Raw genomic sequence first — 14,946 nt, forward strand, 5'->3', positions numbered from 1 at the left:
AGGAGACAAGCAAATAATGGAGCCAAGCACCGTTCGCCAGAGTCTTTACATGAGATGCCAGGCACAGCCCTCACGGAGGGGTCTGGGTGACCCTGTGCCTCAAGGCAAGGGTCTTAGGAGAAAACTGTGGACCAGGGGCAGCCATGCTCTTGCTGAAAAACGAGCATTGTTGTTATTATTGTTGTTTCTACTTGCTTTGATCGCCTCCCCCTCTGACTATGGATTGCACCCCACTTCTCTTCCTGCAGGGAGGAGGCAGGTTGTCCAGGCTGACCCCCAGATTGTAGGTCTAGGGTAGACATGCTCCGTGCTGCCCGCAGACAAAGGGGGCCTTAGGATGAGGAAAGAGGTTGTGGTTCAGGACTGGGAGGTGAAGGTTCGGGTAGACCCAGGCACCGAGACCAGAGAGGAGGTGAGGAACAAGGCCGGGAGGCGGTGACACACTCTGGCCCTTCACTGTGGGCAGGGCTGAGATGCCCAGAGCCCCCCCTGTGTTGAGTGCTGGCTCTGGAGAGCCTGGGAGGGTCAGTGTTGGGTGAAGTTGATTCTAACACCAGCCCCCACCCAATCCCCGCGGACCCACATTCTTACTCTCTGCTCTGCTCAGCCTTGGCATCTCCTAATACCGATGTGATTTCCGCCTCCAACCCATCCCAGGCCTGTATTCACCCCACGTGGCCCTCCTTCCTCCAGCCTGCGGCCTCTTGGGGGCTGTGTGCTTCCCATTTGGTGTCAGTAGCTATGAAGTCTGCGTACAGCTGCATCTTCACAGTATATTTACCAAAAGCAAAATGAAAAACTCATCTCCATGAAGATGGACATGAGTGACCTGTGGCTTCTTTGGGGCTTTTTATTTTAATTGGCATATTTTGGAAAAGTGCTAATGTCATCGAGAAGAGGCATGAACTGTGAATACCCTGAAATACTTGGTTTGAAAGAGTCCTATGGGAGATGCATAAGGGCTCTAAGGATTCTTGGAAGATCCTTTCTGTGCCTTAGAGACTTGTTAAAACAGCTTTTCATTTAGGTCTAAAGTTTGGATTGCTTACTCTGACTTTAAGTCCTTCATTCTCCAGAATGGAAGATGCCCTACCCCCCCAGCGGCCCCATCCAAGACTCAACCCAGCTCCATAAACCTCCCATCATATGCTCCCTGAGCCTCAGCGCTTGGCGTTAAGTCAGGGAGTGTTCTCCCGAGGCTTTGTGGGTTTGTAGATGCAACTGTGTGCTTCACAATCTGTGCTCAAGCAGTGCAAATTGATTCTAATACCATCTTGGCCTGAATGTAAATGAGAGTAAGACGAGTAGCTAATATGTGCTTATTCGGGCACTGTATTAGCACAGTATGTGAACTATGTCATTTTATCCCCCAACAACCCCACGTGGTAGAGACTCTTTTTTTTTTTTTTTTTTTAAGATTTATTTATTTTAGAGAGGGGGGCAGGAGCAGAGGGAGAGAAAGAATCTCAGCAGACTCCCCACTGAACGCAGAGCCCAACACAGGGCTCGATCTCACAACCCCGAGATCACAACCTGAGCCAGAACCAAGAGTCGGATGCATATGCCACCCAGGTGCCCCCGTAGAGATTCTTTTTAAATCCCACTTCACAGATGAGAAAGCTAAGAGAGGTCAAGAGACTTCCCAGAGGACACAGCGCTAGCTAATGGTACAGTCCAGATTGGAACTCAGGTGTGATTCTAGAGCCTGTGCTCTCAAACACACTACTCTCCTGCCGGCTGGTTCAGTAAATACTAAAAAGTTTGATAGTATTCAGTGTGCCCAAAATTGTGGCAACATGGGCACATTCTTGTGGGGGGTGAAAATGGGCACAGATTTCTGGAGCACAATTTGGTAGGTCCTACCAAAATTACAAATTTGCTTCATCTTTTCAGCATTCCTGGCAATCTGTAACACAGGAAACCTTGGGTTGGTAAACAAATGTATATGCAAGTGTTCATCATAGCATCATGTATGGAAACAAATATCCACCAAAAATGCTGGTTAAGTGAATTACAGACTATCCGTGCTATGGAATCCGACATATACATCAAAGGCTTTGCTTTTCCAACAATTTGCTGAGTATCCATAGCACTGGAGATGGCCATGAACAAGCAAGCCAGACATTCTCCAATCCTGCAGAATTTAGGTTCTACCAAAGAATTTCAATGCTTCATAAATTATTAGCTTTTTAAGTAATCTTTCCGTCATGCTCCTACATTCTCATTTGATTGAATAACACAAATGATCATAAACAAGTAGATGCAGTTGGCATGCAACCATGAGATGAAACAATTTACAGCAAGAAGCTGTTCTAATGCCCGCACACGAGGATCCACCATCCCTGGAGCCTCCGTAGCTCTAAAAATTACAGGTGGAAAAAAATTAAAGATAAGAAAATAAAAATTACAGGTGGAATTTCATCACCGTAAGTAAACAGTAATGGAAGGCCCAAACAATTTTTTGTTGAGTTATATACTGCAAAAGTGAAATCAATATGTCATTAGCTGGGACCTGAAAGCCAAGTTTTAATTATCATGCAAGGTAAATCTGTAGGGCCAGCTAGCTTGGTGGCCGTCTTAACTCCACCCACATGGATTTCACTTCTTAGTAAAGTTGTTCTTCAACGGCAAAGGGATTGTCATCAGACACTATCTCGTTACTTGGATCTCATATCTCGGGTTTCTCTTTTATACGTCTTGACTTGGTTTACCATAATTTGAAGATCTCCAACACTAAAATGCAACAAAAGGATTGCAATGATGTAGTGTCCACTGACGTGGAAAGTTCCCGATGATATATTAAGGGAAAAATTTTAAATCATGGTGCAGAATAAGATATTCGGTATGATGCAGTTTTTGAGCTCTGTCTAATGTACACACACACACACACACACACACACACGTAGTTGCATATGCATAGTAAAAGGTCTGGAACAGTACACACTAAACTATAACATTCTGGAGAAGGAGGCGGGAGGCAGGGAAGATGCTAGGGTGGAATGCGCTCAGCATTCACATTGTGTGCTTCTGGGATGCTAAATTTGTCTACAGTAAGCATGTACAGTTCTGCTTATGCAATATTCTGTATATGTAAAAGCAAAGGGGAAGAAGTACAGCAGGGCTAGATGACGAAGGCCATGTAGGAAGACTCGGGCGTTAAGAAAGTATCGTGGAAGTTGTGGGCTAAGGGAGGGGATGGGGGTGGTCGGACTTGCAGCAACGTGGAGGGTGCACTGCGGGGAGCAAGAAGGCGTGCAGGCCGTGGAAGGGCTCAGGACTTGCAGACAGTGAGCGCGGTGGATCTTGGAGCCCGACCTGGGAGGGGCAGGAGATGCAGTGGAGGCATGAGGTGGATGTGCTTTCAACCTCCAGGGCCAGGGGCGGCGCTCAGCCAGGGACACCGACCTCGGAGATGATGCAGGGAACCAGGTCACGGGAGGTCCAGCGCTGGCATTCGGAGATGCGTTGGGTCTCACGTGAGACTTCACGCTAGACAACCTCTCGCAGCCACTCACCAGATACTTAGGAGAAATGAGTGAGGGATACATTCCCAACGACTAAGCAAGTCTCCCATGAGACATGGAAAGCACCCAGTTGGGACTTCGGAATGAGCTCCTTGCAGCCATGTGAATGTGGGGGTGTCCTTGCATCCAAAGATTCTTCCCTCTGACCGGAAGAGGGAATAATCAGGGAAGCCTGAGCTCAAGAGGCCATTGTCTCTGCCAGCTTGTCCCCAAGACCATCTGTGGGTGCCCAGGCTGAGCTGGATCCAGCTGAGCTCCTGTCCTCCTGACGCCCCACCACCCAATGGGATGCAGGCGAGGTGCTCCAGAAGGCTTTTTATAATCCTTGGGCCTGAGCCCGGAGACACCTCTGACCTCCTTCCAGTTTCCTTAGGGCTGTGAGGTCTTCTGGGCATGGTACCCACCAATTAAGAAGTTCACCAGTTCCCCCTCAGTATGTTCTAGGCACTTAGGCCAGCCCTGGCTGTAAAGATGAGGGCGGAGCTGTGAGTAAGCCAGCCAAGCAAGTCTCTGCCCCCCTGAACTCAGGGGCCTGTTCGTCGGCACCAAAGTTCTCCCTTCCTCCGTCAGTGATATTCTAGGCTTTTCTGGGCACTGTGGATAGTGGTATCTGAGTACCACTGGGCCCAGCCAGGGAGAGGGGAGATCCAGGACGAGCTGAATCCACTCCAGGGAAGCCAAATTTGGGCCTGTGGAAGTCTTAGGCCTTGAAAAGATTATGCTCCTTCTCTGACCCAACGTATAATTGAAAATAAAAACCAAACTGCAAAGTTAAGCAAAATCAACAAAGTTCTGATTTTTGCCCCCTGATGACTAACTTAATGCTTTCCTTCAAAATGTTATCACATTCTTCCTCAAATAACTATTTTAAGTGCCCATGCTACACACTGTCCAAAGCAGAATAGAGCAGAATAATATGAGTGGCACAAGGGGTGTTGGCCACAGACTTTGTTCTGACCTCCTGGTCCAGGGGAGTCTGACCAGGTGCGTGGGTCTCAACAGCCGGTGAGGCAGCTCCTCACATAGCCAATGCCTGAACACGGAATGCATGACCTGCCCTCCAGGCTGGGCACAATCTAGAAGCCTGGCCATCCAAAGCAGAGTCCGGGTCACAGCCCTGGCTACAGTAGGGAAGCGGAGGACTGAGCTAGAAACCAAAGCGTGGCTCAGTGGGCCCAACAGAGTGCAGCACACACCAGTCACGGTGGCCCTGCAGCCCTTCCCCTGGGATTGGCGAGGTCCTAGGGCTTCCCTACCCTGGGGAGGGATGGCTCCACACCTGGGCAGGTAAAGCCTCAGCGGCAGGTAAAGCCTCAGCAGCAGGTAAGGGAGTGGGGATGGACGGTGTCACCATGTCAAACCTCTCTTGTTCCCGGGAGCCTGGCTCCCTTCACTAAATATCTGTGGTCCTTTTTTTTTTTTTGCAGAGTGATGAGGTCCTCACCGTCATCAAAGCCAAAGCTCAGTGGCCAGCCTGGCAGCCTCTCAATGTGTAAGTAGCAAACAGACCCCAGCCATGCCCTTCCATCCACCGGCTTCTTGGACACCTCTGTGTAGATGGCGCACATGGACCTACCTTGAACTCTCTTATCCAAAATGGAACCCATCACTAAGCCCTGTGGACCCTGCCCTCTTGATATCTCACAAATCAGTCTGGCCATCCTCCCACTGTTAGTGCCAACCAGCGTGCTCTCACCTGGACCGCTTCAACTCTGCCCTCTTCGGTGCTTTCTCCCATCTGATCCCACATGATGCCGTCATTGGAGTGATCTTTTAAGAATCCAAATCTGATTGTGTCCTCCTCTCCAGAGAATCCCCTCGTGACCTCCCTTAGTCTCCAGGATCATTTTATGAGGCCACCGTGAGCCCAACCTACCCCAGCCCCTGCCTCCTTTTGCTTAGGGCTCATGTCTTGCCTCTCCCGACTCCACAGCTCACTCCGGCTGCCCTGAATCCTGTGCACTTCCTTGAGTGAGCTCTAGTTTCACTCATCCTTTAAGGATGCAAGATCTGGAGCAAAGTTCTTGCCAGCCACGTGGACATGGTTTAGGAAGAATGGCTTGGCTGTCCCTTCTCTGGAATAGTCTACACCCACTAATGATGGGATTGAAGACAGTGACAACACGGGCAATGTTGAGTCTGCTCAGTGGGAGAAAAGGCAAATTCAAAATGATAGGAAGGGAAGCACAGGATGAGGCAGCAGGAGCGGAGGGAGGAGGAGCTCTCACCCATGACCAGCTAGCTGGGAGCAGGGAAGCTGTTGCCGTGCCAGGCCCCTGGTGCCCACCTGTTTAACATTCAGCAAATTAATAGTCCATCCCCCCACTATGTGCCAATCCCTACCCTTTGGAATGCCTGGCTGGGGCGGGGGTGAGGGGGTTACAGACCAAAACCAGAGTCCTTCCACTCCAGAGCTGCCCTTTGCACACGTTCAGGTGGCACCATATATACAGAATATGTATATAACAGCATCATGGTAGCCCCGTACACTGCAAGGGGATAAACGTTACGATGAGGATATAAGTGATTCCAGAAGACCAGAGAAGGGGCACAACCCAGCTGAGGGCTGGGGAGAGGTCATGAAGGCCTCGTTCAGGAGGTGTCACAGGGCTGAGTCTAGAAGGATGCTCCTTGCCCTGGAGAGGCCCAGATCTGGGCAGAACTAAGGCCCTACGTGGACACCTGAGGAGAGAGGCCCACACCTGGACAGCTGACCCAGGCAGCCCAGCCGGCTGCACGGAGGCCTTTTCTAGTTTACGGTGATCTCCTCTGAGGGAGATCTCCACTGAAAACGTGCCCAGCCCTGGGAGTGCCTTTCCCTCCAGAGAGAAGCAACAGTGGCAAGGCCAGCTGCCCTGGGCTCTCCCCTGCTAGGTGGGCATTTGCCTGTCTCAGGCCTGTCCCACCAAAGCCCACTAATGTGAATTCATAGAGGCCCTGAGCCCCTTCACGTGATTAACATCAATCAGGAAAAAGGCCCACCGTGAAACCTGTTTGCTCCTCAGCTGCTCCCAACTCCCAAAACCTGTAGGTGAAGGGGTCCTCACCTTGGCTTTCTAAGCAGGAAGAGGCTCAGGCCTGGGAGGGGTTGGGGGCATCTGAGCCGGGTTTGTAGATGCCCACGTAGACACCACTAAGGAGCCCTGAGCCCAGTTTTCCCTTAAGGAGCCTGGGTTTAGGAAGATGCAAATGACAAAGCAAGGTGCTTCCAGAAGGAGAGAGGAAAGAGGGAAGAGAGGAAAGAAGAAAGCAGAGAGCTGACCTTTTGTCTTGAGCACCTACTGTGTGCCAGGTACCCTGCTAGGCACTTATGTCCTTCATCCCACTTCATCTTCATACTAACCCACAGGGTAGGGATTTTGAGCCTCACTTCGCAGATAAGACTGAGGCTCAGAGGTTCCATGGCGGGGCCAACCTCAGCATCCAGCTCCGCCCGCGGAGGAACTAGAACTCCAGCCATATCCAGCTGCTTCCGCTACCTCTGCCCTTCACTTCTGACATCGTCCCTCCAATTAAGTAACAATTCATTCTGTGTCCAGTTTTTAGATCAATCAAGACCCACGTATCTGCTAGTCAGACTTTGGGCCAGCATGAGATAAATAGCGTGACCACAACAAACTGTCTGACTCCTGCCCCAAAACAAAACAGAACCCTGACTTTCACTTGTGTCCTTCTGTCAAGGATGACTGAAGCATTTCATTGCCTCAACAAACATTTATGGTGGGTCTCTAAAGGGCAGTACTGTCAAAGGTACTTGGGAATACAGCGGTGAGCAGTGCGGAGTTTCTCATGAACTCACGGTTTAGTGAGGGACATTAACCAGATGATGACAAATGTGATGTGTCTGTGAAGTAACGATAGAAGGTGCCATGAGAGTGTGTGAAGGGGACCCTGACCCAGCCTGAAAGTCAGAGAAAGCATCCTTCAGGGATGGCAATTGAGCTAAGAGTTAAGGAATCAATAGGAGTGGACTAGGTAAAGAAGCAAAGCAAGGGGAGAATATTCTAGAAAGTCCAGAGAGACCGTCATGTGTAAAGACCCTGAGGAGGGATCAGCATACTTAGGGTACTAAGCAGTTGTGGTACAAGTAGGTCCAGAGATCACAGGTGAGCTTGGTGTGGAGCCAAGTCATGCAACATTAGGGATTTTGATTTTTGCATTAAGAGTAATGGGAAATCATTGAAAGGTTTTAAGCAGGCCGCCAACACGATCACATCTGCATTAAAACATAATAATAAGGGCAGCCCGGGTGGCTCAGCGGTTTGATGCCACCTTCAGTCCAGTGCATGATCCTGGAGACCCGGGATTGAGTCCCACGTTGGGCTCCCTGCATGGAGCCTGCTTCTCTCTCTCTCTCTCTCTCTGTCTCTCATGAATGAAAAGAATCTCTTTAAAAAATGATAATAATAATAACAACACTCTGGCTCCAATATGAAAAGGTTAAGAACAAGAAGCAAGACCAGTGAGGAGAGAAGTCACAGTGACCTTGACAAGGGTGGTGGTGTTGGAGATGGGACAGGTGCAGAGATCTCAGAGATGTGTAGGAGAACCCCACAGGCTGCCATGATAGACTGGGTAGGGAGGGTGAGAGAGACAGGGAGACCTAAATTAATAAGTTGGCGCGACCACTTAAAAGGTTTCAAATAGTAAATGAAGTTCAGTGGGAAAGGCCAGGAGCTCAGTTCTGGATGCGATACGTTGGCGAAGGCTTCAGGTGTCCAGCTGGAGGCGTGACCCGTTAACCGCAGAGCTCTGAAACTCCGGGAGAGTTCTGCACTGACGCATAAAACCACGAGCCGTCGAGGAGCAGTAGACGATCAATGCCAAGGGCACGGATGACAGAGAGCCTAAGTCCAAGGTTTAGGGCTAAGTTCCAAGGAGCTCCAACATTTAATGCAGAAGAGGACTTGCGGGCAAAGGAAGGAAACAGAAAAGGAGGAGCAAGAGGATTGGGGCAGAAAGCTTGGTATCGGAGGGGAACCAAGGGAAGAAAGTGTTCGAGGAGAGAGTGGGCAGCTGCGCCCGGTGGCTGAGAGGTCAAGTAAGCTGAGGGCTGCCCGGTGCTGCTTGGATGGATCAACATGACGAACACCAGTGACGTTACTGAGAACCCTTCCTGCTGCCAACGGCCGGAGGCCTCGAGCAGGTGGAATGTGAACAGAAAGTGAGTTCATGGAGGGAGCGCGTATAGACAGGTCTTCTGTGCGGTTTGCTGTGCACGAAGGGAGACCAAGCAGTGGCTCTAAGAAGGAGATGAAAGAGTCCATGAAGTTTGTGATGGTTTTTTGTTTGGTTGTTTGTTTTGCCTTTTTTAAGATGGGAGAGACTTTCTGAAAAATTGGGGGGGGGACCCACCAAAAAACTTGGGGACACCTTCTCACCCTTCGCCCATCCCTCAGACTTGCTGAGACCCCAGTGGAACAGAATTAATCGCTGGCAAACACTCGGACGGCCCGAACACCCCGTCCCTCGCCACTTAGTGCTACCAGCCTGGTAAGGGAGAGGAGTTCTCCTTTGATTTTCCCGGACCCCAGCACCCCCATTCCTCTTCCAGATCTCATTAGGAAGTCAGATGAGGAAGCCTCCACGCAGCCAAGTTTTGTTTTGCAGAAAGAGCCCTGCCCCTCGTCACTGAGCCTGCCCGATTGAGGTTAATGGGATGCCAGCCTCCCTTGGGCCAGTGGAAAGCCGGGGTGACCTACTTTGTGAGGTCCTGCCGGTGAAACTGACTTGCTTTTCAATGATCTTCCCCTTCTTCCCCGGGACCGACCTCCCCAAGGACAGCCCTGACCCAACAAGTGCGCTGCTGCCTTGCTTAGCTCAGTAAACCCCGCCGTAGCTCCAGGCCGGAGCGCAGGAGGAGACAGAAAGGGCAGATTGTGGGCACACCCCACATCCTTCACGAGTTCCGCGGGCGCCAGGGTAGAAAGTGACCAGGTTTCCTGCAAATCGACTCTGGATCTCCACCACTCCTCCGGTTTAATCCGAATGCTAGGAATCCCTGGAACTTTTCAAAATAGTTTTTTTTGTCCTAATGAATCTTGGCAGGGACTACAGTCCCCTTCATTATTCCCAGCCACTCTGTTTAATTCATATTTAATAAGACAAGCATCTCCGTGTCCCAGACAGATGGGAGGGTGGATTAGAGACCCTGGTCGCCCTCTCCAGAAATCCTGCCCCTGCAGGGCCAGCGCCAGGCAAATGGCCCCACGAGGACAGAGGCATCTCTGTCTGTCTGTCTGTCTGTCTGTCTCTGCCTCTCGGATCAGGGCTGAAGGTCTCCCGGCCCTCCCTGCCTCCTGTGGCACTTGCCCAGCTCTGTCGGTGTCCTCGGTCTTGCAGAGACTGGCCTTGGACCCGAGGGGCAGGAGGCAGGCCTAACCTGCCCCGGGGGACCGGAGTCCTAGATGCCTCCGGCTTAGCAGCAGCTTTCCCCGAGGAAACCGCGCTCAAACCTGCCTCCCCCGACGCGGGGGTCCAGCCTAGCGCGTGGCTCGGGTGCCCTCTAGTGCTTTGGTTGAGTTTCTGCAACTTTGAAAGCTCTTTATTGGGGATTATTTGAAATACAGGAGAGCCCCAACCCAGTGCATGAGGGATCTGAACGGCCAGCGACTGGAGTCTCACCAGTGAGGCTCAGGTTCAGAAGGAATAACAAGTTCTTAGAAGGAGCGTAAAAGTCCCCTACTGCCTCTTTTCTTTTATGGTGCTTTTCAAAGTTCTGTTTGGAAAAGCTTCAAGGAGTAGAAAACCAACATTTACCAAATCCTGTGATGTGCTGGTCACGACCACAAGCAGTTGCCTCGCACAAAGCCCTTGGGCCGGCATGAGGATGCTCCCATTTTGCAAAGAGCACTGGGGTAAGAGCCTGGCACAGAGCTTAGCGAGTGGCTGAACCCGGATTCAAATCCAGCCGCCTCTTCCAATAGCCTGTGTTCTTCTTGACACGCCACACTGCCTCTCCGAATGTAAAAGAGGCGAAACACTTCTCCGTGTCTTCACTTGGTCTTCCTTTTTCATTTCTCCAGTGTGCACGGTCTGTTCAGAGCCGTCCTGTATCTGTTGGGACGGTGGTGGTGTCTCTCTGGCAGATCTGGACCAGCTCTGGACATACACAGATAGTCACATTTGTCAGCCACACTGCACGGAGACGTTTTTGTCAACCTGCCATTTTTTTCTCTAATTCGACACTGTTGTTTCATTACACAGATGTCTTTAGCTGGTGGATAATTCAATTAGCTACTTTTGTGATTGCTTTATTGTTCCAAAGCTGAGAAAATTAACATTTCTCTCACAGATCTGTAAACAACTTTTTTCCTATAATCTGGTTGCTTTCTATGTAGCTCTGGATTTTTTTTTTAATTTATTTATCTTGGCGTACGAGATTAGATGCGAATCCCCCTTTTTTATTTTTTTATTGCAGTTAAGTTAGCCCAGCCCCACTGTTGCACAACCTTCCCATTTCCCCCTCCTTATTTGTGAAGTCTCCTTTGTATGATACCTTATCTAAAGTTTCTGGGATCTCCAGTCTTTGCCATTCATTTATATTTCTTTCTTATCCTGAATATGACACCGTTTTAATTATCATGATTTATAATATACTCTGTTATACGATATGGCCAGATCAACTCTCTCTGCTAGAAAACGGATAAAAATGTAAATCCCGAATAGAAAAATAAAACCAAATTCACAGAATATCGCATCCGGGAAGACATGGCATATAAGAAAGCTTGAATGTGAATTTTTATGATGGTTTGGACAAATTAAAGAGCTCCAGTCAAACCTTGGGTTTCCCAAAGAAAACTCATATATATTCTTACCCATTTCATTATTTTAAATAGCATTTTTTATTATAGAAGTCATAAATACTTTGAGGTGATTTTTAAATTAAATTTGAAGGTCAAAGGAAGTACAAGAGCTCCATATTCATTTCCTAAATGAAGTAATTTATTTAAAACAAATATTTGAGGAGAATCTACTGCATGCCAACTCCTAAACCAGGTTCTGGGATATAGCTGTAAGCAAGACAAAAATGGTCTCCACTCTACTGGAACCTAATGGATAAGATGGAAATTAAACAAGAAACCCCAAGGAAAGAGTGAGCTCGGCGCACTCTGGGAAAGTGCACCAGGAGGCCTAAACAATTTGAGGAGAGGTCAGGAAATGCTTCCTCCAGGACATATTATATGAGCTGGGAGTCAGGGCATAATGTCCCTGCCAAGGCTAAGAGGAAAGAGCAGAGCATAAGTGAAGATGCTAGAAAATTGCTACAAATGCTCCCAGGTCCTTACAGATTCAAATTTGCCATATTACCCCACTAAGGTCAGGCATTTTGTGCAGGGATTGGTTGCTCCAAATTTCCTATTCCTTAAAGCCCCACTCAGGTTACAGACTTGGCCAAAGTGTAGCTGCGGAGAACAATTTACTTATGTAAATTGTAAGACACGGGAGGCTCTCAGAGGGTCACATCCATCAGCTGAGCAGAGTTATCAGGATGGTGCGTCGGGTCTGGCTTGGCTCGGTTTCCCCAGACTGGACTCCTGAGTAGAGAGGCTTTCGCCTCTTATGTTGTCATGGTGATTAGTCACCCATGGTTTACAGGGTACAAATGGCTAACCTGACTCAGAGCCACATGTCCAGGGAGAGGGGAAGGTAATAGGTGGAGGGGCTGGTCTCTGTGGGAATGGAAGAGGAAGTCTGTGGCCAAGGCACTGCTGGGTCCCCAGGGGCCAGGCCAAAGAGCACTGGGGTGGAAGACAGCCCAGTGGCCAAGGCACTGCTGGGTCCCCAGGGGTCAGGCCAAAGAGCACTGGGGCGGAAGACAGCCCAGTGAGAGTCCGTGCTGTTTGCCTGGCACTGACGGGAAGGCAGGCCCTGGACCATGTCCTGTTAGCCCCCAGGTGAGCAATGCCACAGCTCCCCAGACAGCAGTTCTTAGAGAAGCCAGGTCTTTAAAGAAGCTGCTGGGGTGCCTGGGTGGCTCAGTCAGTTAAGCACCTGCCTTCAGCTCGGGTCATGATCCCGGGGTCCTGGGATCGAGCCCTGCATCGGGCTCCCTGCTCAGTGGGGAGCCTGCATCTCCCTCTCCCTCGGCCTGCTGCTCCCCCTGCTCATGCACACTCTCTCTGTGAAATAAATATCTTTAAAAAAAAATCAAAAACAAAAAGAAGCTGCTAAAACCACTCACTGACATGCCAGTAACCGCACACCTGGGAAAAGAAGATGAAATCCCCCAATTTGTGCCTAACTGCAGAGCCCACTAGGGAGGTGCGGGGCGTTAGCAGTTTGTAAAGGCTTCCTCAAAAAGCATCTCATTGCAGCCTCGCAGCAACCCCGCAGGTAGGGGGTGTCAGACGAAGAACCTGAGACAGGTGAGGGACTTCCGTGGAGCTCACGTCCTCCCACACTCCCGCGGGGCACCTGGGTCCTGGGGTGAAGCTTAGGGTGCCTGCCTTCAGGGAGCTCCCGGCCTACAAGTGGAAGACCTCATGTGACAGTGATGTCAATCAGCCCTTGGGCACAGCTCGAGAGACCTTCGGAGCGTGTGGAAACACAGGCCATGGCCACTGGCCTCAGATCAGAAAGGCTCCAGGACGAGGTGGCTCCTGACCTGAGGTTTGAAAGATGAGTAAACCTACGATTCTCAACCTGAAGGTGCATTAGCATCACCTGGAGGGGTTGGTAAACTAGAAAGCCGGGTCCTACCCCAGAGTCTCTCATTGAGTAAATCTGGGGTGGGGCTCAGTAATTTTGCGTTTCTAACAAGTTGCCAGGGGACCACACTGTGCAAACCGCGGAAGATGAGTTTGGCAGCAGATGCAAGTGCACAGGGCATCTGCAGCCAGGCTGGCCTGGCCAGGGCACAGGGCAGCGGGTGGGGTGGGAGGCAAGCGCCTGGACAGGAAGGCGACACCAGGCCTCGCTGAGCTGCTGATGCCAAAGCCAGGGCTCAGGCCAGGCCCTTCCGCCCTCTCATGTGCTGGAACCTAGACTGGAAGCAGGCTACAAGGTAAAGTCTACTCGAGAAGACCTCCCTCCTCCTCGCCTCTCTTGTCTGAGCTCTGTATGCCCTCCACGGCTTCTCTCAATATAGTACTAAGAGCTCCAGAGCCAGGCACTGGACTAAGTACTGTGTGCAAGTTAATTAAACACATTAAACACACTAAAACTTTGGAGTAGACATATGGAGGCCATCATTTTATAGACTGGGACACTGAGGCACAGAATGCTTTGGTAATTTGCCCGAGGATACGCAGCCAAAAGAGGGAGCGTGCCAGGATGCACACCCAGGCTTCCGTTCCTCTCTGCTCATTGCGTGACCACGTCTGGCCTTCCAGAGCCTAAAGGGTCCAGTTCCACAAGGCCTAACCAGGTCTGGGGTCATTGCTTCTGGGGACAGGTGAGGGCAGCCAGAAGCAGCTGGTCTCCACAGAGGCACACAGGGACTCCCACACAGCTGAGGTGCACCAGCTGCCAGCTGGACTGAGCAGACGGGTTGGTCCCCAGCCAAGGATTCCCCACCATTAGCAGGCTGGGGATACAGAGTCAGCCAGAGCTGCCTTTAAACCTCAGCCCCTACCAGCTGTGTCTCTAGGTCCATTAACCTTTACACTCTTGCTTGCTTCTCTACAAAATGGGATAATAATTCTAACCCCACACGATTGTCATGGGGGTGGGAGATAAAATCACTCCGGTCGGCCACCAGGTGTGTGCTGAGTGAGTGGAACTCTTCCTTCCCCAGCCCCCTGGTGGGTCACCACCCCTGACCTCACCCAGCCCTGGCTGCGAGTAAGACCTCTTCTTAGCAGCTTGAGACGGAGGTCGAAGAATCACCCCTTGTGGCTTGGGGGTTGTCAAGCAAAGGCCTGTGGTGCTGCAGCTGGGTCCTTGCTCACCAACTGGAGGACGTGGCCAGGGAACCAGCTGTGAGTTCGTGGGAGCCCTGATCCCAGGGCCTTGCTGGAGGCAACCCCGTGAGGACAGTGCAGCCCTCCTGTGGCACGATGTAGATCTCAGTAGAGTGAAAACGGGACAGAGAGCAGGAACTTGAAACTGATGACGAGAAGAACACTGATCTTGAGCTAACGTTGCCTTGGGTCATGGTCTCCGTCTGCCACTTAACTGTGTGACTTTGGACGCATTGTCGAAACATAACCCTCTGAGCCTGGGTTTCCTCATCCATAAAATATACTGAAAATATTCAGTATTAAAGCTAATTTAAGGTTGCTGGTTCAATTAAAATGGGCATCTGCTTAGAATTAAACGCATTCAATACAAGACTTTTGTTCTGCCTGTAATTGAAAGTCAGATAAGTTCATATTATCTCCATGGCAAAACTTGCCCCAAAAGAGTTGGAAAAGAAAAAAAAAAAACACCTTAGAACTTTGTCTAATCCCTTATGAAGTTCTAGGCACTGAACCTGGAG

General features: G+C 50.3%; 1 protein-coding gene across 1 annotated transcript in view; it reads left to right on the forward strand.

The window, feature by feature from the left end:
- The window catches only part of SPON1 (spondin 1), a 251,331-nt gene that overhangs the window by 219,977 nt on the left and 16,408 nt on the right, over positions 1–14,946 (forward strand). Inside the window, 1 exon segment of the mRNA XM_025459563.3 lies at positions 4,952–5,016. Within this exon segment, the coding sequence (XP_025315348.1) occupies positions 4,952–5,016 (65 nt within the window).

Source organism: Canis lupus, chromosome 21 (assembly GCF_003254725.2).
Source record: "Canis lupus dingo isolate Sandy chromosome 21, ASM325472v2, whole genome shotgun sequence".
NCBI lineage: Eukaryota > Metazoa > Chordata > Mammalia > Carnivora > Canidae > Canis > Canis lupus.